Genomic DNA, 26,488 nt, shown 5'->3' with positions numbered 1-26,488 from the left:
TGCAGGTCTCCCTGGCGTTGGGGGCAGAAGGGCAGCGGGAGGCTGGGGGGGCGGGTGACAAGGTGCCCGGGTGGCCCCGGGCTGTGGTTTGTCCTGCGGCGCAGAGCAGCCGCGGGAAGAGCCGGTCTCCGGGAGGCTGAGAACGAGCCGGAGAGGCCCGTGGCTTGAAAGGAAGCGTCTCCCGCACCCCGCCTTTGGGCACGGCAGTTGCGAGGGGCGCGGTGGCCAGTCCTGCCGTGCACCACGGCCCGGGTCCAGCCCCGCCCGGCCCGGCGCGCTCCCCGGGAGACGTGGCCTGCGTTGACCCTCCCGGGGTATCGCGCCTTCGGCAGATTGGGAGAATCGATTCCCAGTTGAATCTCGGGCTTGAGAAATGCCAGTTGTCTAAATACAGTACCAGATTGTGATAAATATAGCTATTGAAATTTTAAAAATCTATTCACAAAACTTTATGTTAATATTCATAGCAGAACTTTTTTTGGAATGTTATCTGGAAAACAGAAGACCATTTTATGATCGGAGCTGAGTATTAATTAGGGTATTGTTTCAGGCATAAAAAGTTGATCTGCCACTGAAATTCTATTTGAATATGTATAGTTCCAAGCTTGCTTTGTGTATTTAATAACTTTAGTGCCATAATTACTTTGTTTACAATTAAAATTTTGGTGAATATGCTAATCGGGGCCTGCCAGGAGAGCGTTCCGCAAAGGGCATCTCGGCCTGCATCTTGGCTCGCTCCGCGCCCCTGCCTGCGCGTCCTGCCAGCGGGGAGGAAGTGGCCGACTAGACAAAGGAGCCGGGGACGGTGTCTTTCTCTTCTCGGAGCCCCGCTTGGACGGCCTGCCTCAGTGGGCTGCTGTGCTGCAGATGGCCAGGAGTCGCAGGCAGGGATGGACTCCCGGCAAGCCGGTGCCTGCCAGCGCTCCTGGCAGCCTCGGCGCAGTGTCCCTGTCTGTCGGGCGCCCTGGGCGGGCGAAGGGACCGCGGTTCGGATCAGAGTGTGGGGCTCTCCGAAGGGTGGCGGGTGTGCCGGCACCCACGCGCAGGGCCTTTGTGTGAGCGGGGCTTGAGCGGGCGCCTGGTCAGACTCTATCTATCCCTTCAGAGACCTGCCGTGTCTCCGAGCGGGAGGCGGCTGTGGAGGGAGCGAAGGTCAGCAGGGCCCCTGGCGGCCCTGTGTCACGGGCCCTGGCGGGGTGAGCAGGGAGGACGGGGAGTGTTGGCACAAACGGGCAGCTCTGCCCCGGAGTGGTGCCCCCAGTGTGAGCCCACGTGGAGAGACTGGCCAGTCCGCGCAGACACGGGGCCACCCCCAGCACCCTGCTCCCCGCACAGCTTCGCCGTCTGCAGCTGGGGGGGTGGCCGGGACAGGCAGGGGGGGGGCCTGTAGGGAGGGGGATGGCCAGTCGAGGCCAGGGGGCCCTGCGGGGAGGGGGGATGGCCAGTCGAGGCCGGGGGGCCCTCAGGGAGGGGGATGGCCAGTCGAGGCCGGGGGGCCCTCAGGGAGGGGGATGGCCAGTGGAGGCCAGGGGCCCCCGGGAGGGGGAGAGGCCCCTGCCTTTGAGGTGGGCGTGTTCTCACTCACTTCCTCGCTCTGCTCCTTCCCCCTCCCTTCTCTCTCCTGCAGTTCCTGCCTGGACTCCATCCTCCCCTTTAGCCAGCCAGCCCACGGCCCTGTCCATGGTCCTGGGGCCGGCTCTGACACGGGACGCTTTTCCTGTTGAAGCTCCTTGTGTCTCTGACTGGTGAATCGTGTCATTTACTGTGCTGCTTTTATATAAAGCCGTGGAAGCCATCATAAATGTGCACCTTGGTTATTTTTTTTTTTTTTATGTCACGAACGTTTACACACCACCCTGATTGGAACATTCCCGGCCCCAGGTCGTCCTTCTCTCGCGGACCCTCGTTTCCTCCCCAGACAGCGCCTGCTGCTTGTCTCAGATCATTAATGAGTTTCGTGTTACTAAATTCACTGATGTGTTTTTACTATTACACGTCCTATAAGTGGAATCTTGCCGCCGTGTTCCAGAGTTCCATATATATATTTTAGTTTTCTTCTCTCCTAACTCTTAACCCCTTGTATTTTTTTTAAGAAATGCAATTACATAAATATACGTAGTAGGCTTCCCGGTGGTCAGAATCTTGCTGTTTGTGCTTTTGTGTTACGGTTTATCGTGTTGTTTTGTTCTCATTTTAGTCTGTGAAGTGGTGGATTTTATTAGATCCAGGGTATTTATTTTGTATTTTCCTTTTTTGTCAGGTCTCCTTCATGGGTACCGGCACGCTCTTTTGTGAGAGGGCTATAATGTCTGGGTACGCTAATAGCTATCAGTCACAATGTCTGCACCCATTAATTCATTAGGAGGTGGAAAATGGTGTTTGCTTAAGGCCTACACCGTTCTCATTTATTAGCTGAAATTTCCCTGTAAGTAGACATTTCTCTTCATCTTCTACTCGGTTACCCACTACTGCAGCTCGTGTGAGAAAGGACAAATGTTTGTTCACTGTTTTTTTAAACTGACTGGCTTTCTGTTTTCCAGAGGCAAACACATATGTTTTCCTAAAACTGTAAACTCTTGGGTTTACTCTTGCTGGGATTTTAACCCAGGGTAGTGAATCTTGTTTTTATTGACTCAGAATCTCCCCGTCTTTGGGGCGGCATCGTCTTCCAAGCTAACCCTTAGCCGACTCTAACTGAGCGTTAGTAGCTCCCGACGGCGTCCCTGATGGCTGGAGCGACAAGGTGCTCCAGGCTTGTCTGGAGCCTTTCCGTCTTCAGACCTGGCCGTCTGGAACTTGGTTTCTCTTAATAGGAAGTGGTGTTTGGGGAATACATCCGGGGAGAAGACATGGGTGCTCAGTGCGTGTGAGGAGGGCTAGAACCTGTGTGTGTGTGTGTGTGTGTGTGTGTGTGTGTAAGGATCGGATCCTTCTGAATTTAAAAGATTTACACGTACAGCTTCCTAAGCCTTTCATCTTTAATCGCTATCCTCCTCCCGTGTCCTGGACTTTGAGGGGCCGAGGGCTGGCCAGTTAAACGTTCCATAGTGGGGCTGGTGGGTTAAGAGCAGAACGCGTGCTTTCCTGCAGGAAGCCCAGACCCCCTCCTGACCCTCACGGCCCTTCCACACTGCCCGGAGCAACCCCTGCACACCAGCAGGTGGGGCCCCAAAGCCAGAAATGATCCCCCCACGCCCCCATTACTTACCTGCCTTATCCCACATTCAGCGTGTGCCCGCCTGGCTGGGTCACCCAGCATGATCACTGGATGGTCACATCCTGGGGGGGGGGCGTGGTTCTCCCTTCTTGAAATAGTGGCGCCACGTCTGTGTTGTCAGAACAGAGTTTGCTGTGTCCTCGTCCTCCCCTTAAGGACCTTGTTGACCCTCAGTTCTGCACGGGATTCTTTACTGCTCAGTGTCAGTTTTTAAATTTAGGTATTTGTTTACCTTCATCTTGGGTAACCCGAGGCTTGCTCTCTGTAAAGGAGCTCACTCCTTTGTTTCATTTTAAAGGAGTATTTTCTAGCGTGTTTGTTTGCGGGGCCAGAGGTCAAGCCCACGGCCTCATACAGCAAGGCGAGTTCCCTGCCGTGGAGTCCAGCTCTGGCGGATCCTGCTTCCCTGTTGACACGGTGCTTTGCTCTTCGTAAGCTTAGAGTTTCACTGCGTGTCAAGTCTTCAGTTAATTGGGTCGAGCCTTTGTCCTTGTCCCTGGCATAAAACATTACAGTCAAAGTGAGGACAATCATTTTAATTTCGTTTTCTTTCTTTCTTTCTTTCTTTCTTTCTTTCTTTCTTTCTTTCTTTCTTTCTTTCTTTCTTTCTTTCTTTCTTTCTTTCTTTCTTTCTTTCTTTCTTTCTTTCTTTTTTTGCTTTTTGGGTCACACCTGGCGATGCACAGGGGTTACTCCTGGCTCTGCACTCAGGAATCACCCCTGGCGGTGCTCAGGGGACCATATGGGATGCTGGGAATCGAACCCAGGTCGGCCGCGTGCAAGGCAAACGCCCTACCCGCTGTGCTATCACTCCAGCCCCTCATTTTAATTTCTTTATAGAACTTTTGGGCACATGAATCCTTAATGTGGGTTAATTTTCTTGTGTAGGCATATGTGACCTTTTGTCTCAGAGTCCTGCAGTGTTCATATCAGACAAGTCCTTTTGAATTAAAGCTGTTTTTAGTTTTCTGTTTCTTTGGGTTTGCTCTAGACTTTTTTTTTAAATCTCTTTTCAGCTTGTTTTGCGTTTTCAGATTTTTTTGGTTTCACTTTCTTTATAAACACGTTCTTAATTTAAAAAGTTTGTTCTGTTCGAGGCTCCTTCAAATTCAGTCTTCACTGCTGGGCTGATTTTGTCATATTTTTATTTCCTTCTATTGCTTGATGTTCTCTTTTTTAGTTCTGTTCATTGTTTTTTTTTTTTTTTTTTCTCTTTGGGTCACACCTAGTGATGCACAGGGCTTACTCCTGGCTCTGCACTCAGGAATTACTCCTGGTGGTGCTTGGGGGACCATATGGGATGCTGGGAATCAACATGGGTAGGCCGTGTGCAAGGCAGACGCCCTACCACTCCAGCCCCTCCCTCATTGGTCTTTATGTAAACTTTTTTGTGTGTGTGTGTGGTGCTGGCAAGTGCTTGGGACAGTGAGAGAGAGAGAGCAAGAGTGAGAGAGAGAGAGAGAGAGAGGGAGAGAGAGAGAGAGAGGGAGGGAGGGAGGGGGAGAGAGAGAGAGAGAGAGAGAGAGAGAGAGAGAGAGAGAGAGAGAGAGAGAGAGAAGAGATGTATGGGGCCACCAGGACCGACTTTTCTGTTCTAAAAAAAAGTCACTTGAAAAGGAACTCTAGGAAAAGGTCGACATACTTTGTCTTTCTTTTGAGTTAAAGACAGATTATATTATTCTGAAACGGAATCTTGAGCTGATACTGGGAGGTGGTGCCGGGGTCGCTGGCCATGCAAGGCGAGCCCCTTTTGGAGCTGCAGAGCCCTGCGCCTTGGGTGTTTGTCCCGGTCTGTGCTGCTCCTGTAGTTTCCCTTTTGGCGGTCTTGCGTCTGGGTTGTGCCGGTGAATACTGAGGCTCACTCGGCAGGATTTTACAGGGATGAGAAGCGCCAGCAGAGTGAGTCAGTCAGAAGAAATAACAAGCGCCTTCATTTTATCCTGAGCAGGTTTGTTAACGTAGGACTGAGACAGTCAGGATTCATCTACACGTGCTGAGAAAAATTTAGCTTTGGAGTTGGTTTGTATGGAGTACGAGATGGTCATTTGCTGGAAGTGTGATCGGATGCAGTACGCGTGTCTCGAGAAAGCTCACGCGCGACACCAAGTGTAGTGGACGTCGACAGATCTTAGTAAAAGGATGGCTTTTTGCAATTAAAATGAGAGAGGGAGGGATTTAACTTATATGATTATTTAATATCAATTTAATATCGTATGATTAGAGAGGGAGAGGGAGAGGGGGAGGGAGGAAAAAGAGGGAGAGGGAGAGTTCACCGGGCTGGAAAGAGCCCCCTTTCTTTACTCGACCCTGCTACTCTCTGAGCACTGCAGAATCCTGGCAGGCACTTCTTTAAGTCTCTCAGTCGTGGTTGAAGAGTTTGCCGCCGCCACCGCGGTCTTGAGCCCCCCACCCCCACTGAAGCGCGTTTCTGAGAGCCCGAAAGCCGGGCAGAGACCTGCCCGGGCACCCCTGAGCTCAGTGCGGGGCTTGCACGCCCCCCAGGGCTCCTGACCTTGGGCCGCTGTTCTCTCCGGCTCAGACACGCCACTTCCACGGGAAGCTGCCGTTCACTGTCAGTTGGGGTCGTCTCTGAGGGACGGCTGGTGGGTGGGGGGACGGGGAAGCTGAGCCCCTCTCCGCTCCCCTCACAGGCCTGTCTCCTCACCGGTCACTCTGCCCTGGGGCCGTGTCCCTGGGGCCCTGGGACAAGCCGCCGTGCAGGTCTCAGCTGTCCCCGTGCAGTAAGTCCTGCCCCCGTGGGTCAGTCTGCAGAGGGCCCTGGTGGGCCTGAGCACCGCAGCCGGGGCCCTGCTGAGTGATTCTTCCTTTGCTGTTGCAGTGAAAATGCCACGTGTGAAAGCGGCTCAGGGCGGAAGACAAGGCCCCGCCAAGAGACAACTCGCGGAGCACTTTGCGGCCGGAGAGATCATCACCGACATGACGAAGAAGGAATGGAAGCTGGGCCCGCCCGTGGGCCAGGGCGGCTTCGGGTGCATCTACCTGGGTAAGGGCTGGCGGCGGGCACCCCGCGGCCCAACACTGCCGGGAGGCCCAGCACTTGCTTCTCTGCCGATTGTCATCACAGTTCCTCCTCGGTTCCCCTGCTCTTCATCACGGCTGCTTCTCCGTCCCACTGATGCTCCTAGTCTCAGTCAGTTTATTGTCATAGGCTTAGGTGGAAACGACCAGGGGTGGCAGAGATTCACGCAACTGTCATAGAAAAGGAATCAAACAGTGAAATACTGTTATTAACAAATATCCACGGCTCTGCATTTAAAAGATATCCTACGTAAACTTGTCTTAATTTTTTTTTTGAGTTCTAAAGAAATTCACGTACATCTTTCTTTTTTTCATTGTCACCAAATTCTGATTTGTTCTTTCCATTTTTTGATTTATTTTGGACCTTTTCAGATCTTTTAACAGATGTAGATTTTTTTTTGGGGGGGGAAGGGGTAGTCCTAAATATAAAACCCTAGTAGTGCGGTGGAATTAGGAGGCTAATGTGGAAACTGCGTTTTAGGTGTGGTTAATGTGCAGTTGGGATTCATGTCTTGAAATTCGGATGAGCCGTCGTAGAGCCCTGACATTCTGTGGGTTAATTGTATTGCTGAGTTAAAAAACACTTTTTCTCGTTGCTTCTAAAGCTGTGTACTTCATTGAAATTACGGTGATGCAGTATGTTTTATCTTTGCCTTTGATGTTCTTAAATTTTTTATCCTACGTTCTTACACCACCTCTAATCTTTAATTAGATAATTATCTAATTGTTTAATTTCTGCCGTGGAGGTTTGTGAAGTTTGTTTTCAGAAGTGGAATCCATTTTTTTCTTTGTAGCAACATCTTTTTTAGAAGGCTAAAACCACAGGTAGTGTTAGTATCAGATTCTCACCCGTGGCACGGGCAGACTCCCGTTCAGAACGTGCATCATGGAGGGCCCGAATGGTTCCGACCCAGTGGGCGTGAGCACTGCTGCGTAGGTAGAGCGTGGCTGCCCTGGGCCCGGACCCTGGGCTTCAGCCGGCCAGCTGCTGAGGGCCACTGCCCTGGGCTTCAGCCGGCCAGCTGCTGAGGGCCACTGCCCGGGGCTTCAGCCGGTCAGCTGCTGAGGGCCACTGCCCTGGGCTTCAGCCGGTCAGCTGCTGAGGGCCACTGCCCCGGGCTTCAGCCGGCCAGCTGCTGAGGGGCACTGCCCTGGGCTTCAGCTGGTCAGCTGCTGAGGGGCACTGCCCTGGGCTTCAGCTGGCCAGCTGCTGAGGGCCACTGCCCCGGGCTTCAGCCGGCCAGCTGCTGAGGGCCACTGCCCCGGGCTTCAGCCGGCCAGCTGCTGAGGGCCACTGCCCTGGGCTTCAGCCGGCCAGCTGCTGAGGGCCACTGCCCGGGGCTTCAGCCGGTCAGCTGCTGAGGGCCACTGCCCTGGGCTTCAGCCGGTCAGCTGCTGAGGGCCACTGCCCCGGGCTTCAGCCGGCCAGCTGCTGAGGGGCACTGCCCTGGGCTTCAGCTGGTCAGCTGCTGAGGGGCACTGCCCTGGGCTTCAGCTGGCCAGCTGCTGAGGGCCACTGCCCCGGGCTTCAGCCGGCCAGCTGCTGAGGGGCACTGCCCTGGGCTTCAGCTGGTCAGCTGCTGAGGGGCACTGCCCTGGGCTTCAGCTGGTCAGCTGCTGAGGGGCACTGCCCCGGGCTTCAGCCGGCTAGCTGCTGAGGGCCACTGCTTTCCTCTCCTCTGTTGAGGTTCTGTCAGAGCCGGCCCCAGATCAGCAGTCCAGGCTGACCCGACGGGAGAGGAGGGCTCTGAGTGGCCCCGGCGGTTGCTGTACTCACCAGCTGTGTACGTTCCGACCTCGAGATTCCACGGGGTGGAGAGTAGGGACCACCGCAGAGCCGGTGGCTTAGGACCTCGACGGTGACTTAGACACTAGGAGCCATTTGCTTTGGCAACCGTGGGCCAGTCGGGAACTTGCCTTGCCTGTGTGTTAGCTGGATTATTTGCATTTATTTGCGTTCATCGCCAGAAGTACCAGCTATATAAACATTTGTGTGCCTGCTGATTGGGCAGGTTTCTGTGCACTGGCCCGTCAGGCTGGATCATCAGGACAGCCTGTTGGTTCAGGTCACCAGCGGTTTCTGCCAGCGGTTGGAGGGGCTGCCTTTGTATTTCCTTTGGAGATTTCCTGGAGCGTTTGAATGCCTTTGCCTTTCTTCTCACGAGACTCACGTCTGCTGCCTTCCACAGCGTCCCTTCTTGCCTTTTCTCCTCGCTCCGGGAGGCGTTTCAGTCGTCCTCGGAGGACTCCTGTGCTCCCCGTCCTCGGAGGACTCCTGTGCTCCCCGTCCTCAGAGGACTCCTGTGCTCCCCGCTGTCTTCCTCGACTCCTCGAAGCGTGTTCTCTCCCAGCCTTGTGGTCTCCTTGCTCGCCTCCTTACTCCCGATTTCCGTCGATTTAATCCGTAGTCTGGTGCGTGATCTCCCGGGTCCAGCCCCGCGGCGGTGGCCCTCAGGTGCCCCCGTCAGCTGGTCCCCAGCCCCGTGCAGCATCCCGCACTCCCAGCGTCCTCTGCTCCCGGGCGCTGAGCGCGAGAAAGAGCCGGCCCGGGTGCTGCGCCTTGGGTGGCCCCGAAGGCCTGAGCTCGCGCCGCGGCCTCTGGGCCGGTGCCGACCTGGTGACGTCTCTGTCCCTGTGCACGCCGTGTTCTTTGTGGGTCTCACTATGGCACCGAGTCTTCTGCTTGCATTCCCGCGCGCAGGATAAAGTGCCGGACTCTGGAGGCTGGTCAGCAGGCCCCTCTGAGTCTGGTCTCTTTCGCCTTCGTCCCTCTCTGTCGGGATCTCTGCTCTCAGCGGTCCCCTGCCTCCCAGGGCCCCGGGAGATGCCTTTCTGGTTTCGTTCTCCCTGCGCGGAGTCTTGGGCGTTCCCGTCTCCCACATCCCCTCGTGTTGACACTGTGGAAACACGTCCCACGGGGCGCTGAAATTCCTGCCCCCTGGAACAGGCCCGTGTGTCTCGGTCAAAGAGCCTTTCTGCTGATTTCTGAAGCTTTGCAGTCTTTGCTCTGTGCATTGTTCAACGAATTACTGACCTTCGGAGCCCACATCCTCTGTGCGTCACACAGTGTTGGTCCAGGGGTACTGTGCTTCTTTCAACATTTCATACAGTCAGTCTTTAACAACCGGGCCTAGCTTCAGTGCTGATCAGTCCCTGAGTGACGTTCCTCGGGGCTGTCCGTGAGGGACTCAGCCCTCTTCTTACCCTGCCAGCCGTCCTTACGACTTGAGGTTTCTTTGGCCTGAAATACTTTCGCTGCAGCTCTTTGCAAATACTGCTGCTTCCCTGCCCATCGGCGGCCCCTTGGTCTCCTGTTCCGCCCGTCTGCGTCTGTCCGCCTGCACGAGACCGCCTCTGGGCCCTGCACGCCTTCCCGGGGACTTGCCACCCATGGCTTCAGAGGAGGAGCTACTTAATTTCTCCAGCCCGGACCATCCTTCCGAACCCACGATCCCACACGTCAGCTGCCCGTCTCGTGCCGGCCTTCATGCTCAGGAAGCCTCCCCCGCCGAGCGCCAGCGCCTCCGTCCCTCGGCCCGGGCGAGCAGCAGCTTCCTGTGCCCCATGTTCAGGCCGAGTCCCGGCTCTCCCTCTCCCCCGTGTCCCGCTCGGCAGCAGGTACTGTCGGTTCTGAGACCCCCCCAGTCCGCCCCCTTCTCGCTCGACTGAAAGCCCGTCCGTGTCCCTGTGTCCCCCGCGCCCCCCGTGCGCCTTCTCCCCGGAGTAGCCTCAGCCCGTCTCCCAGACCCAGAGCCCCGTCCCTCTGCCTTGGGGCCCGTCCTCTCAGCGCCCCTTCCTCCCCTCCCGCCTGGCCTGCGGAGACACCCCTGCGGGCCCGGGTGCGGCTCTCCCCAGAGTGCTCTTCCGCAGACCGTCACAGACTCGCATTCTCTCGTGCCTTCAGACAAGGCGTGGGTTTCCCGCCACCTGCCGCGCTGCTTGAGCTTGTGGCCGTCCTGCCTCACAGGCGTGCTTGCTGTCTCTCTGCCGCGGGGGTGCTGGCTTTCCGAGGTCAGGGACAGCTTCCCTGCTCATCCTTCAGTCTGTTTCTAGGAGCACAACACTGGGCCTCGCTCAGCCTTTCTCCTGGTGTTTGTCGGCCTTAGCCTTAGTGCTCGGGCCACTGTTTGCCCGGTGCGGGGCTCAGGACCCGCTGCTGGCTCTCTGTCAGGGATCACGCCGGCAGCGTCCCGGACCCAGCCTGGGTCACGCTCAGGCTCCGGTGCCGGGTGCTAGGCCGAGCCTTCTGCGGGATGCCAGCCCAGCCTCCGCCCTCTGCGTGCTCGCCCTCGCCAGGCGACTCGAGCAGGATGAACGGAGAGACCTTCCCGTTTCTAACCGGCGACGGGACGTGCATGGGAGATGCATGGCAGCCGAGTCAGAGGGATCCTGTGAGGCAGGTGCGGTTCCGGTGCCGGCATCCCGGGCGGCTGACCGCCCCCACCTGCCCCCCTCTTCTCTGCCTCCCGTGCTCCCTCCTCGTAAGCGCGCAGTTACAGTGCTCGTCTCTCCAGACTGTGGCCTCCGAGCACAGCCGGGAGGGAGCCCGGGGCCCCGCTGCCCAGTGAACAGGAGTGTTGCCCAGTGATCCTCTTCTTGGGAATTTATGACATCACGAGCTGCCCAAAGTCCACATCCACAGTTGAATTAAGAATCCCTTACCTCAGTTTACCGTTCTTGACTCATGAGCTTGGCTGTGGTCTAAGTGATATTAGGAGGTTGCAGGTATCTTAAAATAATGAAAAAAAAAAAAAAGATGTTCTCTCCTGTGATGCTCTCGTGGGCCGCGCGGTTCGACAGCGTACCGCCGTCTCGGTGAGCGGGGGCTGGACGGGCTGTCGTGATGCTGATAGTGTCCGTGTCTTTTCCCCACAGCTGATACGAATTCTTCAAAATCTGTTGGCAGCGACGCACCCTGTGTTGTCAAAGTGGTAAGGAAATATTTCTGCTGATTTTTTTCTTTTCTGTTGATTTAGTATAGTATTTATTTTGCAGAACATCTTTTTTGTTAACTAGAATTAATGAAACCATAGGTATTACATTTTTAATAATGTTTCATAAATATTTAATGAGATACAAAAGTAGCTTTATAGTTTTAAATAACTCGAGTTCAAAAAGTCCCTCTCCTCTCATTTGAATTAGAGAGCACTGGTATTTAGGGGAAATGAATGAAAGCATAGTGGTATGCAGATGTGGAATAAAAATATTCAGCTCATTCTTTTTATTTCAGCTATATTTATACTCAGTGAGATGCTTTTCATATTCCGCAGCACTATACTAATTCAGTGTAATTTTGTTGTTGTCTTTTTTAGTTTGAATTTGTTTCTAAAATCTTCAGGGGTCAGTTTTTTTGGGGGGAGGTGGTGACTTAAGCTTTCTTCCCTTTCTCTTCCATTGCATTCCATTACTTACTGCACAATTCTGACGCCTGTTGTTGAAATTAGTAAGGAACTGATACCAGTCTGCTCTGACTAGCTCGCTTGATTCATTTTAGTTGTATCTTAGCTATTCTTTCGGTCATATTTTGCCTCTTTTGCTTACCAGTCCTTCTAGCTCTTCTGCCTGTGCTCTTTGATAAATGTAAGAAATGTTTCTGCGGACTGTGTGACAGGGGCTGTCTCACTGGGATAGATCTCCACATAACTCCCTCCCTTGCCTTTTTTCCTCGTAAGGCTGTAGAGCTCTTGAATTAGAATTTCCCTCGGGTCTTTTTGTTTTGTTCTGACTCCTATCGAAAAGGAATAGATTTGGTCATTTAAGGGTTAAGTGTCAGGGATTAAGGCACTTGCTTCTGGCCGGCCCTGGCTTCTCTGCGGCACTGCTGTGGGCCCTGATCGTACACGGAGCCCGGAGCACATCTGGGTTGACCCAAACACACACAAAACAACAAAAAGGGGGCGGGGGGAAAAAAGGAAAAGGAAAGATGAGTTAACTTTCTTGGATCTGAAATGTTTTCCTGGTTAAAAAAAAAAAACAACCAAACAAACCTTTTTTAATTGAAGCGTAATTTTTTACACGGAAACAGGGACACTAAATCACTTGTCGGTTTGTCAGGAGCACGTGTAACCCCGGCTCTAGAGACTCGAGGCGGCTTCTGTCGTCCCCGTGGACCCTTGGCCCTTCTCTGCCCAAACCCGGCTTCTTGCACCCGGGGAGGCGAGCGCTTGTCTGCGATTCCCCCCCTGAGGATCGGGCGTTTCTGCCCAGGGCGCCGGGTGCCCGTCGGGGGCTGGGCTTTCTGACAGCTCAGGCTCAGCACTCGACTCTCTCCCGCCTGCTTGGGGCCGCTGGGGTGCTCAGGGCTTTTTCCTGGCTCTGCGCTCAGGAGTCGCTCCTGGTGGGGCCCGGCGGGCCTTACGGGTGCCGGGGACGGAGGGGTCCCACCCGGGCCGGCCTCGTGCAGGGCGGGCGCCCTCCCCGCCGTCCCGTCGCTCCGGCCCGAGCCGCAGCGCGTTCTCAAGGTCCCGTCTATTGTTGGTGTCTCTGCCGCCCGCTCACGCCTGTCACCGCGTCCCGGTGCCTCGCAGTAGGGCTTGTTTTCCATTTCTTGTTGACAGACACTGGGAGTTTTTCCAGTTTGGGGGCGATTCTGAAGAGAGCTTCCATTTATAGAGGTTTTTATCCCTCTCGGGTAAATACCTTGAAGTAGAATCGCTGGGTTATGGGGAAGATGTATTTTAAGAAAGCACCAGATTTCCGGAGTCTGCATGCTGTGTTCCCGTTCGCCGGTAACGGTGAGCGTTTGCTCCACACTGGCTCCCCATGCGGTGGTCTGGGCCAGTGGCCGTGAGCCCTGGTCCCGAGTGCCACCGTGTCTCATTCAAGTGGTGACGGACTTGAGCGCTTATTGTGAGCTGTTGTGGGTGCCGTGCGGGCAGACCCGGAGCCCCTGTGTGCAGGGCGGGGGCGGCGTGTGGCTCTTGGCCCCGGCACCTTTCCACTGGGCTCGTCAGCCCTGGCCGGGCCCCCCCCTCTAAAAACGAGGGGATTTTGCTTTTGACCGTTGAGCGGCCAGAGCGGTTCGGGACAGCAGGCCCCTTTCCACGTAGGTGTGTCGTGAATTTGTTCTCTGGGTTTGTCGCCGCCTGTTTATTCACATCCGCAAGATGGGCCCCCGTCGTCTTCTCCGTTCTCTGTCACTGTGACGTCTGTTGGCTGGTGCCGGGGTGCGGAGCTGTGTTAACACACGGCGCTTTTGGTGATGGTGTGTCTTGCGGTCTGCGTGAGGCTGGGCCCTCCGAGCCTCATGCGGGACTTTCAGCGAGGGCCTCCCCTCTGTTCCGAGGGAACCGCTCTTGCACTTGCTTTCCAGTTCCCGCGCGAGGGAACGTCTGATGCCCTGGCCCGGTCCGGGTGGTTGAGTGGTTAGTGCCTGGTCAAAGGGCCTCCCGTTCTCCTCGTTCTCTCTGAGCGCCTGCCGGGGCACGGGGCGGCCGTGGGACTCTGGCTGCCTCTCAGACACAGGCGTGTCGTGCCCCGTGGCGTCCGAGGGTGGTTGTCCCCATCATGCAGCCTGCCGTGAGTTTACAGGGGTGAGGGTGGGGTGCCCGTTCCCTGCCATTCCATTCTTCTTCCGTTTGGGGGTTTTCTCCTTAGTGATGGACTACTCCAGTTTGCCATAAATCAGAGGAATGAAAAATGTTTGTGATTAAATTGGGGGTTTGTTTGCATGAAATTATGGAACATTATCTAGTGTCTTTGATAGGACAAATTAAAACAATAAAATACGTGGAGAAGATTAAGCTGTATTTGGGATCCTCACAAAGTGCCCGGGTGAGAGGAGAGTGAATGAGGTTGCCCCTGACCCCGCCCAGCCATTCCTGCCCGCGGGAAAGTGGCCTCCACACTCCAGGCTCCAGCTCGCAAAACAGGCGCCCAGCCCTGGCCCGCGCTGCTCTGGGTGTGTTTTACTTCAGGAGTACGGTAATTCCCTATTTTGGATCACCCGGTGATGCACAGGGGTTACTCCTGGCTCTGCACTCAGGAGTTACTCCTGGTGGTGCTCAGGGGACCATATGGGATGCTGGGAATCGAACCCGGGTCGGCTGTGTGCAAGGCAAACGCCCTCCCTGCTGTGCTATCGCTCCAGCACCTATTTCTAGCAACTAAGTATTTCAGTGGCTATTTGGTGTAACTTCTGGTCTGACCCTTTTCTGCCTGGTATGGGAGAGACTCGTCCGGAAGTGCTCTCTCCCGACTGCGCTGAGCACGTGCCTCTCCTCGCCCCCGCCGGAGCTTCTGCCCTCCGCCTCCATCCCCCCTCTAGCTTATTAAGACAGTGATAAATATTCAGCTGATTTCTCTTTTGCATTTAATATTTCTGTAACATTTTCAGGACTGCCTGTTGTCTGATTCTGGAAGAATGCCATAAACAAAACAATATTATTGACTTTTCTCTTCTCTCAAAAAGAGAATCTGGTAACTGCTATTTGCTTGTTTTTCCCCTGACATCTTTCTTTTCTGAATCCCTTCAAACTGCTACAGTACTTATTTTATTTTTGTTTTTTAAAAATTTCGCCTGCTCAGATCCTTCTGATGCCGCTAGTTTTTATGTGCCTATTTTATCTTTGTAACTTGGTCTCAGTTATTTGGGAGTATTTTTCTAACATGTTTTCTTCATACTGCTCCTAAAAGCCTGTTTTAATCTCTTGGAGACTTTTTCTTTTGCCATGGTTCTTGCTACCTCTAACTTCCTTTTAATTAAAAAAATATCGGGGGCCTCACCTGACAGTGCTCAGGGGATACTCCAGGCTCCGTGCTCGGGGATCACTCCAGGCAGTTCTTACGGTGATGGGAGTTGGACCCGGGCCCTGTGCTTGCCAAGCTGGGCCCAGCCCCGTGAGCCCCGCCTGTGACTCGGGGACCCCCACGCCTCCTCCCTGCCTTCTGAGCCGTCCGTTCCATTTGTGATTATGGCTTTTGGTTTAGTTTTGGATTGTTGCGACTTTGGCCCTTCCAGGCCCTGCTCAGGGGGTCGGGGCCTCTCCAGGTGGTCCTTGGCCCCCTGGGCTGGGCCGTTGACTCTGGTGCCTAGTGATGGATACTTCTCAGGCCCAGCGTTCTGGAGCCACCCGGCACGCAGGGGGGCCCAGAATCACACTTGGGTGCCGCGCAAGGCACGGTGACCCCGGGCCTCTCGCCGGCCTCTGGGCACACTCCGGGCCGACCCTCCTGCCCTGAGACTGTTTGATTTCCAGAGCTTTGTAATATCGAAAGCTGAAACGGTCCACTGAGCACAAACGTACGAGTATTTGATTTTACCCCGTATTGCAATCTGATAGTCGGTAGGGACAGTGGGACTCGCATTCATCCATTCATCGACGAGGCATTTGGCTACCTTAAGAGAGTCATGATTACTCCCGCCCTTTACCCGTGCTTCATTGAACATCTTCGCTGATATTCAGAGCACTGGGCAGAGATTAGGGCTTTTGCCTTGCATGTGGCCGACCCGGGTTTGATTCCTCCATCCCTCTTGGAGAGCCTGGCAAGCTACCGAGAGTATCCCGCCCACATGGCAGAGCCTGGCAAGCTCCCCGTGGCGTATTTGATATGCTAGAACAGTAACAGCAAGTCTCACCATGGAGACGTTACTGGTGCCCGCTCGAGCACATCGATGAGCAGCGGGACGACAGTGCTACAGGGATTGTAATCTAAACTGCGTATGAGCCGCTTTAGGCATTTGGGGGCTGTTGAGAAGTTGGGCTATTCGAGCAGGCAGGCTCTTCTGGGGAGGAATTTCCTCCTGCCCGCCGCTTCCCAGGGAGCCGTTGGTGCGAAGCAGACTGCAGGCCCCTCCCTCATTGGCTGGTGCCTGACCCTGTCTGGGGGACGCAGCCCAGCCAGTACTGCTCGGGGAACAGCCGGGGCTGCGGCTCCCCGGTGGGGTGGCCTAAGTCAGGTGGGCCGCGGGCTGTGTTCGCTGCAGCGCCCTGGGGAGGCGTGGGGCCCGGGCCCGGCCTGCAGCGGGCGGGGGTGGCCGTCCGAGGGGCGAGCGGCACCCCGGGCTCCTCAGAGATCTCTGTGCTGTGAGCTTGCAGATCTGCATCCGGAAGAATGCCAGAGAGCTGCCCGCGTTTCGCACCAGGGACCCTGAGCTGAGTTCGGGCACATCTGTACCGAGCGGCCGTGTCCGGGCTGGGGGCCAGCAGAGGTGTCCGCTGTCCTCCCTGCATCCTCGGGCCTGGGAGACGCCAGCTGACGGCCTCTCCCCGCGAGGAAGCCCCCGGGGTCGGCTCTTGAGGCTCCTGGGAGCCGCCTGCAGCCGCGCGCTCCCGTCCCTGGTGCTCGCAGGGGCGACCTGGACTCGCCGTTGCAGACCCGCGCTGCCGGCCGGAAGGAGAGGCTCCGTCGGCGCGGTTGGAAATGGCAGCCAGCCGCCTTTCCACGGCGCCATCGGAACATCGCACATTGGGAGTTTTTTTTCTGTTGTCATCTTCATTTTGACACTTAGAAGTCTTAAAGAAACGTTTAGTGATATTCTAGTTAAAATGTCACTCCCAATTTCTTTTTTGAATCTTGGCTATTACAGATTTGGCAAAGTATTTTAGATTTGAAATATGTTAATAAAATTTTAGTTACGAGCTAAGGTATTTTCTTGAACAGAAATAGCCAGCTTTGGCGGGAGTGCAGTGCCAAGGAAGTAGCTCCTTTATTTTGTTATAATGGAACCTTATTGGATTAGAAAAAAGTATGCAATGAGCTCAAAGTGCCTTCATTGCAATGGGACTTTCATTAAAATAGCCTGATTTATATAGGTTGATTCTCATTATTATAAGTTTAATAAATTATTGCCTGAAGGAAGGCTTGGAAATTAAAGTTGATATGACATAGGTTGAAACGGAATAAATCAGGATTTGATTCCGAAGGTGTAATAAGCCAGGATTTGTCTCAGGAAAACCCTTTCCAAACTTGAGTCACGCGAACGAGCTCTTGGAAAAGTGACCCTTCGGGCAGCCGCTGTGCCCAAGTCCCTCTCCAGCCCCCTCTCCTCCCTGTTTCGGGGGGGCGGGGCTGCTCCCCCACCGCCTCCCCCCTGGTCGGAGCAGAACGGCAGCTGCAGGACTCGGGTTTGGGAAGCACAGGAGTGAGGGTCAGAGAGGGGCCCTTAGGTGGAGGGGCTGCTGTGCTCCGGCATTCCAGAACATTCCCCCTCTTCTGGCTGGCGGGATTCCACAAAGAGCCGTGGAGAGGGACTGTCACTTTGCCGCTGATGGTTTAAGTCAGGCAGTGGGGTGTGATTCGGTCTCCGCAAGGGGGGCGCACGGTCGCTGGCCTGCGCTTGGAGCAAGCATCTCAGAGAGGTTCAGAGACCTGCAGATGCACCTTTGCCCACCCTGAGCCCCTGCTGTTTCCTCGAAGCTTCACGTGGTTCTCCTGTGCAGTGGACAGAGTTCCCACAGACGTGGGCCCGGGGGGAGACGAGACTCGTGGGCCACTTGGAGACTATCCAAAGCCTCCCAAGGAACCAGGCTATCCCTTGCTCATACGTATAAACTGAATTACTAGGAATATTGTTTGAAAAGGAGCGCTGGCTTGTTTGTCCTCGTGAAGGTGCACTGGGAGGTCAGTCCTGTCCCCTCCTCTGTCCTGATGGCCTTCTGTGTTGCAGGAACCCAGTGACAACGGACCTCTCTTCACCGAGTTAAAATTCTACCAGCGAGCTGCCAAGGCGGAGCAAAGTAAGGATTGTGTTTCACACCTTCCCGTCAGCTGCGTGTCTGTGTGTGTGAGCTGCGCCCGGCGCCGTGTGTCACAGTTCCTGCCTGCGCCCCGCTTTCCTGAGGGCTCGGGAGCACCCGCAGGGCTCCCCGCGGCTCCCACGGGGCCGCCCCCAGGGCTGTGCTGGGCAGCGCCAGGGGTTGAGTTTGGGTCCTGGCTGTGCCAGGCGTGCGTTCCTGGGCCCCGAGCGGCCCCCAGCCCCTGAGTTGGTGAATTTTGGCTTCATCGAGAGCTTCTGTTTCCACACGCCGGGAAGAACTGCATCGCGAGCTCTTGGTGTTTGAAGTGTGGGTGCTCCACCCAGCAGTGCTCAGGGCTTACTCCTCGCTCTGCTCGGGGATCGCGCCTCGGGCTGGGGAGCTGCATGCCGTGCTGGGAGTTGAACCCAGGTGGGCTCCACGAAAGCAGGTGTCCCACGAGGTGGTGAGCTCCCGGGCGCCGGGCCAGTGAGCTGCCTCGTGACGCATGTGTCTGTCCCACGCCTCGGGGGCTGGGAGTGTCCGCGAGTCCCACGCTAGATGCCGGTAATAGTGTTAACACTGGGACCGAGATCTGGGGTCACAGTGCCACAGCCTCTGGGCACGGAGGGGCCCTCCGGCACCCCGCCCCCACCCGGACAGTCCGCTCTAAGTCCTGAGTGTGTCAGCGGTTTCCGCATCTTTGGGGGTAAACTTTTCTAGACCCTGGAGAACGTAACCGGAGGCGTGGGCTGAGGGGGGAGGGAGATCCTGCCCCCCCCCCCCGCCCTGCCGCCCTGGATGCTCCCCCTCCCTCGGGGGCCTCTCCTGGGTGCTGAAGCTCGGCCTCTCTCAAAGCTCCCGTTCTCCCCAAGCTTGGTGTCCTTTGAGGACATTTAGATTTAGGTAAAAACCTTTTATGTTTGCATAAAAAAATAAGTACCCCTTGGAAGCAAGTGAATGTTTTTATCACTGTCGCACTGTTGTCCCGTTGCTCATCAGTTTGCTCGAGTGGGCACCAGTAACGTCTCCATTGTGAGACTTGTTACTGTTTTTGGCATATCGAATACGCCACGGGGAGTTTGCCAGGCTCTGCCGTGCGGGCGAGATATTCTCGGTAGCTTGCCGGGCTCACTGAGAGGGGCGGAAGAATCGAACCCGGGTCGGCCACGTGCAGGCAGATGCTCTACCTGCTGTGCTGTCTCTCCAGCCTGATGTGTTTATATGATTAGATATTAATTGCCAACGTAGAACTCAGTTTGATTTTTAATAAACTGCACATTTTTAATTTTAAGGACAATGTTTATGGCAGAATAAAATTTCTTAGTCAGTTGCTGTGTGGAGTTTTCATTTATTGGCTCTCCTGTGCTGTACACTTCCTTTCCAGTGTATAAAGTGAAATAGCATCAGTGTAACCTGCAGTTGCTGATTTAAAACTGCTGTAGGGAAATGAGCACTGGTGGAGGGACGGGGTTGAATACAGCGTGGCCGGAACCCGACCACAAGCAGCTTTGCAACGGCATCTCCTGGTGATTCCGTTTAAAAAACGAAACAAGACCTGGTTTCTGTGCGGCAGGTCTGAAGTCACGCCTCTGCTTTGGTTTGCAGTTCAGAAGTGGATCCGCGCCCGCAAGCTGAGGTACCTGGGCGTGCCCAAGTACTGGGGCTCCGGCCTGCACGAGAAGAACGGCAGGAGGTAAGGGCGTCCCCGGCGCGGGCCTGCAGTGGTGACCTCGCCCTGGGCTGTGCTGGGGGGACGGGGGGGGGGGGGTGTCTCTCCGCGAGGTGCCTCTCGGCTGCAGCTCCGTGCCCAGAAAGCCCACCAATCAACAAAGCCGGGCAGGTTCAACAGGAAAGAAGGTCCGACATGCCAAGGGAGTACGCCGGGCTTGGCGCTGCCGCAGCAGGCGTGCCTGGCGAACAGCGGGCCCCGGCCAGTCCCCGGCTGCACCACGTACGGCCCCTCACGCCCACCAGGAGGCACCCCTGCATGCAGTCAGGAGGAAGCCCTGACACCAGTGGGTGTGGCCCAAAAAGGAAAAACAAAATGCAGCACGACAGATTTTTGAAAGTCAGGCTTGTGTCCGATCTAACTGGAAGAGAATCAGGGGTCACGACCCGGCCGGGGCGGGGGGGGGGGGGGCGGGGATGAAGCGAGTCGCCAGGGCCACGCAGTCAGTCGGTGGGACAGTGCGATCCCCCCTCACGGCCCTGGCACACGAGACGCAGCTGAGGGCGGGAAGAGAGACCCGGACTCCCCGGTTCTCTGGGGCACGCTTGAAACGGAGCGGGGCAAGACGGGGAAGGGGCTCGGGCGGCCCGGCCGGGGGGCGGCGCGTATGATCATTAGGAAACAATATGCGGGGAGAAAGCACCACCTTCCCGGCACCCAGGCGGGGGAGGCTCGCTTAATCCCCCGGCTCTATTAATACACCCCGGCCGCGCTTTGTTCTTACTCACTGATCACTCGCCGCCCTCGGAACAATCCCTTAATGGGCTCCGCTCCTGAATTACGCGCCCCTCTACCACTGAGCAGAAAAATGAAAGTTATTTCTGAGTAACCCCTCTCGAGTAGAGCCCGCCATGTGTACTTTCCTGGGGCCTCGGGTAAACTGATGCGAATAATGGCAAAATAGAAGTCAGGATAAACGACTTAATGATGGTAATAATCACACATTTGCACGATCCGTCCGCCGTCGGAAACACCACATACGCGTTAATTCAGAGCAGGGGCAAGCGAAGCGTCCTGGCGGGAAGGCGAACAGAGATCAGCCAGGGGATGGGGGCCCTCGTCCCTAAGGACGACAGCGGTTGTGTTTCAAAGAGCTTCAGGCTGTGAGGCACCGGTGGGCCTGCCCGAAGGAGCCGCTTCTGAGGCCTCGCGCCAGGGCAGACACGGGCCGGGCCGTCAGGCTGCAGCCCCGGGGCTCGTGTGAGTCCACGTCCCTCCTGGGCCCGTCACACGTGCACCGCGTGACCCGCCTCACCCCTGTCTCCGCACAGCGCGCCCTGCCAGCCGGCTGTGCCCAGCATGAGGCGGGGGAGACGGTCTCGGCAGGAAGCGCCCACCGTGCCAGGGAGGCCTGAGTGTCTGTCCGAGAGGGTCTCCCGGCAGGCGTGGGCGCCTTGCCCTGGCGTGTTTCCCTTCACTCCGCAGTGACTGAGCTACACGCCACCAGTCCCGTCTCGGGGCGAGGAGACGGGAGACGCCGGGTCACTCTCTAAGCGCAGTGCTGCCCCGGGACACAGCCGACACGGCCCAGGGTGCAGGTGCTCCTGGCCCAGCCGCTGGCACAGGCCTCGGGCGGCGGGGAGACTGCGGAGGCGCCTGCCCTCGGTGGCTCGTCACGCTTGTCACGCTGTGGCGAGTAATACCTTGTCACATTCAGGAGTTGCTCCTGGCAGTGCTCGGGGACCCTGTGGGCTGTGTGGGATTGAGCCCTGGGCCGGCTGCGTGCAAGGCCAACGCCCTCCCCGCTAGAGTATAGCGCCAGCCCGCCACGCTTTGTCCTTCCCGTAGCTGGTCATCGTAGGTGAGCGGGGCGTGTCTCCTGCCAGGCCTTGCTTGGCCTCTGGTGCCCTCAGAGCTCCACCCTGCACTTCCTCGGCAGCGTGCGGGGCTGTAGGGACGAGGTGGCGCTGGCGGGCAGGTCCCTGCACGCTGTGATTGCTGGTTTCTGGTCGCTCATCGAGGGCTCTGGCCCAAGCACGGGAGACTCGAGTAAACGGAAAGGGGTCTTCCTGCGGGGCCGCCAGTGAGCCGGGGAGGCAGGGCCCCGGGGCGGCTCCTGTGGACACCGGGGCCCAAGGGAGTGACCTGGCCTGGCCAAGGTGACGAAGTCCTTTGTGACGAAGCCAGAATCGTCACGATTTTCCGGGTTATTTGTTCTCCAGATGTTGGCGCGTGAGCACTTAGTGTACAAGTCGTTTAAGCAACTGTATGACTCATTGATTGCCAGGAGAGCTCTTGGCTGTCTTTGTTCAAATTTTCAAAAGTCCGCAGCAGTGGGAACCCCTGTGGTTTCATACGCGCAGCCGCTCTACCGTGGCTTGAATGGGACGGCCGGTTCTGCTCAAATGTGCCCTGAAGTAGGGAGATAGGCAGGTCGCGCCCCCAGAAACCGGGTGAGGAGAGGCCTCGGCCTTCCCGCCCCCGCCGTCCCGTCTGTGCGTGGGCAGTCTGGGCGGACCGTCCAGGGCTGGACGTCAGTGTGGGCACTGCCCGCCCGCCTCCGCGCGGGAGGTCTCCCCCAGTTCTGTTTTGTACCTTGACTCTCCTGTTTGTCTTCAGTTACAGGTTTATGATAATGGACCGCTTTGGGAGTGACCTTCAGAAAATATATGAAGCAAATGCCAAAAGGTTTTCTCGGAAAACGGTCTTGCAGCTGAGCTTAAGAATTGTATGTGAGCTCCACTCCTGTCTGTAATCCGGGAAGGGCTGCTCGCGTTCAGTCGGGCCCTCTGCTGGTCGGTGTCGGGTACTGCACTCACTAACTCTGTGCCGCTTTCGTAGCTGGATATTCTGGAATACATCCACGAGCATGAGTACGTGCACGGCGACATCAAGGCCTCGAACCTCCTTCTGAGCGTCAAGAACCCTGACCAGGTACTTTTCACGGCTTCCGCTTTCTCCTGTCTGAAACCTCTTGTTGGAAAACAAATAGGGGTCCTTTGAACTCCTGAACCCATGGAGAAGTTTTACTTTTTGAGATAGATAATGGTAGTAATAATATTTCTCCTTGACACTTTTATCTAGTTAACATTCTACATTTTGATGCGATTCGTTGGCACTTGATCAAGCTGGCTATTTTGCCCTAAATAATATTCAGAAGAAGTGCTCGTGATACAAAATGAATTTCAAATAGCTTATTTGGGGGTGGAAGCTTAAAATTATATAGTGCACCAATGAATTATGTTTGCCTGTCTGCTTTGTCATTTTTTTTATTTCCTTTGTTCAAGAAATCCGTCAAATATAAGTGTTCTATTACTTGGAAAATTTGGTCTTTAACATGTTGATTATTCAAATCAATTGGTTTACAGAAATATCTTAGCTGTCTAAATTTGTATGCCCTTAGTGTGTGGAATTCAAATGTGCATTACATTTGCTTTGTAATTTTCACTTTCTTTTTTTTTTTTTTTTTTTTGCTTTTTGGGTCACACCTGGCGATGCACAGGGGTTACTCCTGGCTCTGCACTCAGGAATTACCCCTGGCCGTGCTCAGGGGACCATATGGGATGCTGGGATTTGAACCCGGGTCGGCCGCGTGCAAGGCAAACGCCCTACCCGCTGTGCTATCTCTCCAGCCCCAGTAATTTTCACTTTCTAAGCACAGGGGAAGGCCGAGTGCTCCTCCTTCCTCTGGTCACTGTGGGGGGGGTGCGCTGTCCCCTGCCTCTGCTCGCGGCTCCGGGAGGTCACAGCGGGGCCGCAGCTGTGCCCACTGGCACTGGGTCGTGTGTGTGTGTGTGTGTGTGTGTGTGTGTGTGTGTAGGAGGACCCCGGTGTTGTAAGTGTGTTTGTGTCGGAATTCTGGGCTTCATTTCTCAGGATGTGACTTCCTCCTGCTCCTATGCCGGGTCTCCTTTTCCTGGGGCCCGTCTGCTTGGCCTCCCCTCAGTGTGAGTCTCTCCCCCCTCCCGTCCCCTCAGTGTGAGTCTCTCCCCCCTCCCGTCCCCTCAGTGTGAGTCTCTCCCCCCTCCCGTCCCCTCAGTGTGAGTCTCTCCCCCCTCCCGTCCCCTCAGTGTGAGTCTCTCCCCTCTCCCGTCCCCTCAGTGTGAGTCTCTCCCCCCTCCCGTGCGGGCGCAAGATTCCACTGTTGCCGTCTGACGGGGTCAGAAAGGCGGTCACAGAACCCGCGGCTGTTTCCGTGTGCAGTACGGTCAGGTTACGGACGGGTCACTCAGACCCTCCGGGTCAGGTTCCCGTAGACTGAAGTCGCCCAGATTTGACGAGATGACAAATGGAGAGCCACCGAGTTTTGTTCTTAGTTGCTTTTGTTTGTGAGAAACGTTTCCCCCTCTGTTCCCTCTTGTGGCCACACGCAGAGGTGCGGGACAGTCCCCTAGAGTCAAGGTGTCACACGCGGACAGAAGCAAGCCCACTTCTGGCTCTGGCTCGTTCAGCACGCAGCTGTGCGAGCGTAAGAGCGTCACCGAACGTTCTTTAGGTAACCGTCACCGTTGATAAGTGTTCCATGGCGTTGGCGTGTCACTAGAGGTGAGGCGGGGGCGGGAGCAGGGACCCTTGGCTCTCTGCGCCAGCCCGCGGCAGGAGTGTTGCAGACGATCCTGAAGATTCATCCCGTGCTCAGTTTCGCTTCACACTCACAGGGTGCCCGTCGTTCCTGCTCGCGTGGAGGAGACCGTGTCCGCAGCAGAGGAGGGGGACGGGGGTGCGGGGGCGCGTGCGCAGGGGCGAGGCTGGTGTCCCTCCCTGTTTCCTCATCCTCGCGCCTTCCCATCTTGCTTATGCAGCTCTCACATGGGAGCCCACCGCGGGGGCGTGTCTCCCACCCGCAGAACATTACACATGCCGAGCTAGACTGTAGCCACGGGCTCATCGAGCGTTTTGTCTTTTCTTTTTTTAAAAAAGTGTTTGGGAATGAAGTGTTTGCTCTTGTGCGTGTGGGTCTGCCGTCTGGGGGTGCTGTGCTGCGGCCTGTCGAGGGCCGAGCGTCGGCTGACAGCCTTGCTTCGGGCTGTGAGTGAGTTTCCGCGCCGCCAGCCCGACTCTGCCTTGCAGGTGTACTTGGTCGACTACGGCCTGGCCTACCGCTACTGCCCGGAGGGGGTTCACAAGGAGTACAGGGAGGACCCGAAGCGATGCCACGACGGCACCCTGGAGTTCACCAGCATCGACGCGCACAACGGCGTGGGTACGTCCCTCTCCGGTCACCTTCCTGCTCTTCCATTTCTCCCGTGCCCAGCACCTTACAGGAGCTAAAACCCAGTTCTGAAGGCCTCATACCAGCTCTCGCTTTTTTAACGTCTCTAGGATTTCCAAGGGCAGAATTAGACGTGTCATTGTTTTATATTTTATTTCTTAGGCTAATTATCTCGGTTTGAAACTCTTGAGTATGCCAATTTGGGTTTTAAAGCAAATTGTTAGTTGGGGGTAAATTATTTCTCTTATGCTGCCCAATATTCATTCAGTACTTTTCTTGAATGCAGTCAAAATTTTATGATATAAAAGACTATGAATTTGACCGTTTTTACTGTGTCGCTTTGTATATACTTGAAATTATACCACGACTCTTGTTTGAGTGAGCTTAACCTGCCTCTTTTGTATTCCTAGCCCCGTCAAGACGTGGCGATTTGGAGATACTCGGCTACTGCATGATCCAGTGGCTCAGTGGACACCTTCCTTGGGAGGATAATTTGAAAGACCCCAACTATGTTAGAGATTCCAAAATCAGGTAATGGAAAACTTGTGCTAAATTATCGGGACCAAATTGTGGTAAGACCAAGGTGTTTGAGTCAGGATTTCGTGATAGGAATCGTGGTGTCGACCAGCACGGGTGTGGGGACGAGGTGCTCCCTAGGCAGTAACGGGCCTCCCCTCGCTGGGCCCGGCGGGCCGGCTGGCTGCGTATCCAGGATGCACGACAGCGTTGCTCAGTGTGCTGTGACTCTTAGCAGATATTGACAAATTTCTGTGGCATCAGGCTTCAAGCAGTAACTCGTTCTTTAATTGTTAACAGATATAGAGAAAATATTGCAAGTTTGATGGACAAATGTTTTCCTGAGAAAAACAAGCCAGGTAGGAAAATGCGTCTTAAATGTTCATAAATACTCAGTAAGGATTTTGCTTTCTGAGAGAATTATAGGACATCTGTGGCAAATCCCGTCCTGTGAGACTGTTGGGTTTTGGGGGGGGGGCGGTGAAGGGCTTCCAGGGTACGCCCGGTGTTGCTCAGGCTCTGGGAGCCGGAAGTGGAGCAGCCCAGTTGTGTGCGAGGCAAGCGCCCCCCCCCCCCCCCCCCCGTACCGAGCTCAGCCCCAGCCAGGGAGTTTGAAGCGTGCTCGTTGTAGTGACCCTTCTCTCTGGAGATGAGTCTGTGAGCGGAGCTTCCTCGGGTGCCCCCAGGAAGGACTCGGCCACTGCTCTGACTGTCCCTGAGGAGAGTCCCGTCCTCCTGATGGCATCTCGCCAGGGCCAGGAAGCAGGGATGCGGGTCTGTGCGTCTGAAGCGGAAGTGGAATTGTCAGTTGTGTGTCCCGGGCACTGCCTTAGCCTGGATGCCGGCTGTTGGCTGCACCAGGGGGGTCGGGGCCAGCTGAGGAGTGTCCACCTCAAAGGCGTGTCCGTAACCACATGCCACGACCCCATCTGGGAGAAACCAAGTGTCCAGTTGCCTGGAGGAAGGCTTGTTTTTCAGGCCCAGGCTTTTTTTTTTTTCTCTTTTTGGGTCACCCCGGCGATGCTCAGGGGTTATACTCCTGGCTCTGCACTCAGTAGTTACTCCTGGCAGTGCTCGGAGGACCATATGGTATGTTGGGAATCGAACCCGGGTCAGCCTCGTGCAAGGCAAACACCATATCCGCTATACTATCACTC

The 26,488-nt window shown here is 55.6% G+C and overlaps 1 protein-coding gene across 2 annotated transcripts in view; it reads left to right on the top strand.

Moving 5' to 3' along the window:
- The window catches only part of VRK1 (VRK serine/threonine kinase 1), a 72,281-nt gene that overhangs the window by 25,260 nt on the left and 20,533 nt on the right, over window positions 1-26,488 (top strand). For both annotated transcript variants that reach the window (XM_055131693.1, XM_055131692.1), the window contains exons 2-10: window positions 6,057-6,221; window positions 11,132-11,187; window positions 17,865-17,934; window positions 19,540-19,627; window positions 22,223-22,331; window positions 22,445-22,537; window positions 24,674-24,806; window positions 25,226-25,346; window positions 25,632-25,690. In XM_055131693.1, the coding sequence (XP_054987668.1) occupies window positions 6,062-6,221; window positions 11,132-11,187; window positions 17,865-17,934; window positions 19,540-19,627; window positions 22,223-22,331; window positions 22,445-22,537; window positions 24,674-24,806; window positions 25,226-25,346; window positions 25,632-25,690 (889 nt within the window). In that variant the 5' untranslated portion in view covers window positions 6,057-6,061. The remainder of the gene's footprint in view (window positions 1-6,056; window positions 6,222-11,131; window positions 11,188-17,864; window positions 17,935-19,539; window positions 19,628-22,222; window positions 22,332-22,444; window positions 22,538-24,673; window positions 24,807-25,225; window positions 25,347-25,631; window positions 25,691-26,488) is intronic.

Source organism: Sorex araneus, chromosome 3 (assembly GCF_027595985.1).
Source record: "Sorex araneus isolate mSorAra2 chromosome 3, mSorAra2.pri, whole genome shotgun sequence".
NCBI lineage: Eukaryota > Metazoa > Chordata > Mammalia > Eulipotyphla > Soricidae > Sorex > Sorex araneus.
Note: the sequence above shows the minus strand (reverse complement) of the source record. Positions and strands in the feature narration are given on the sequence as shown.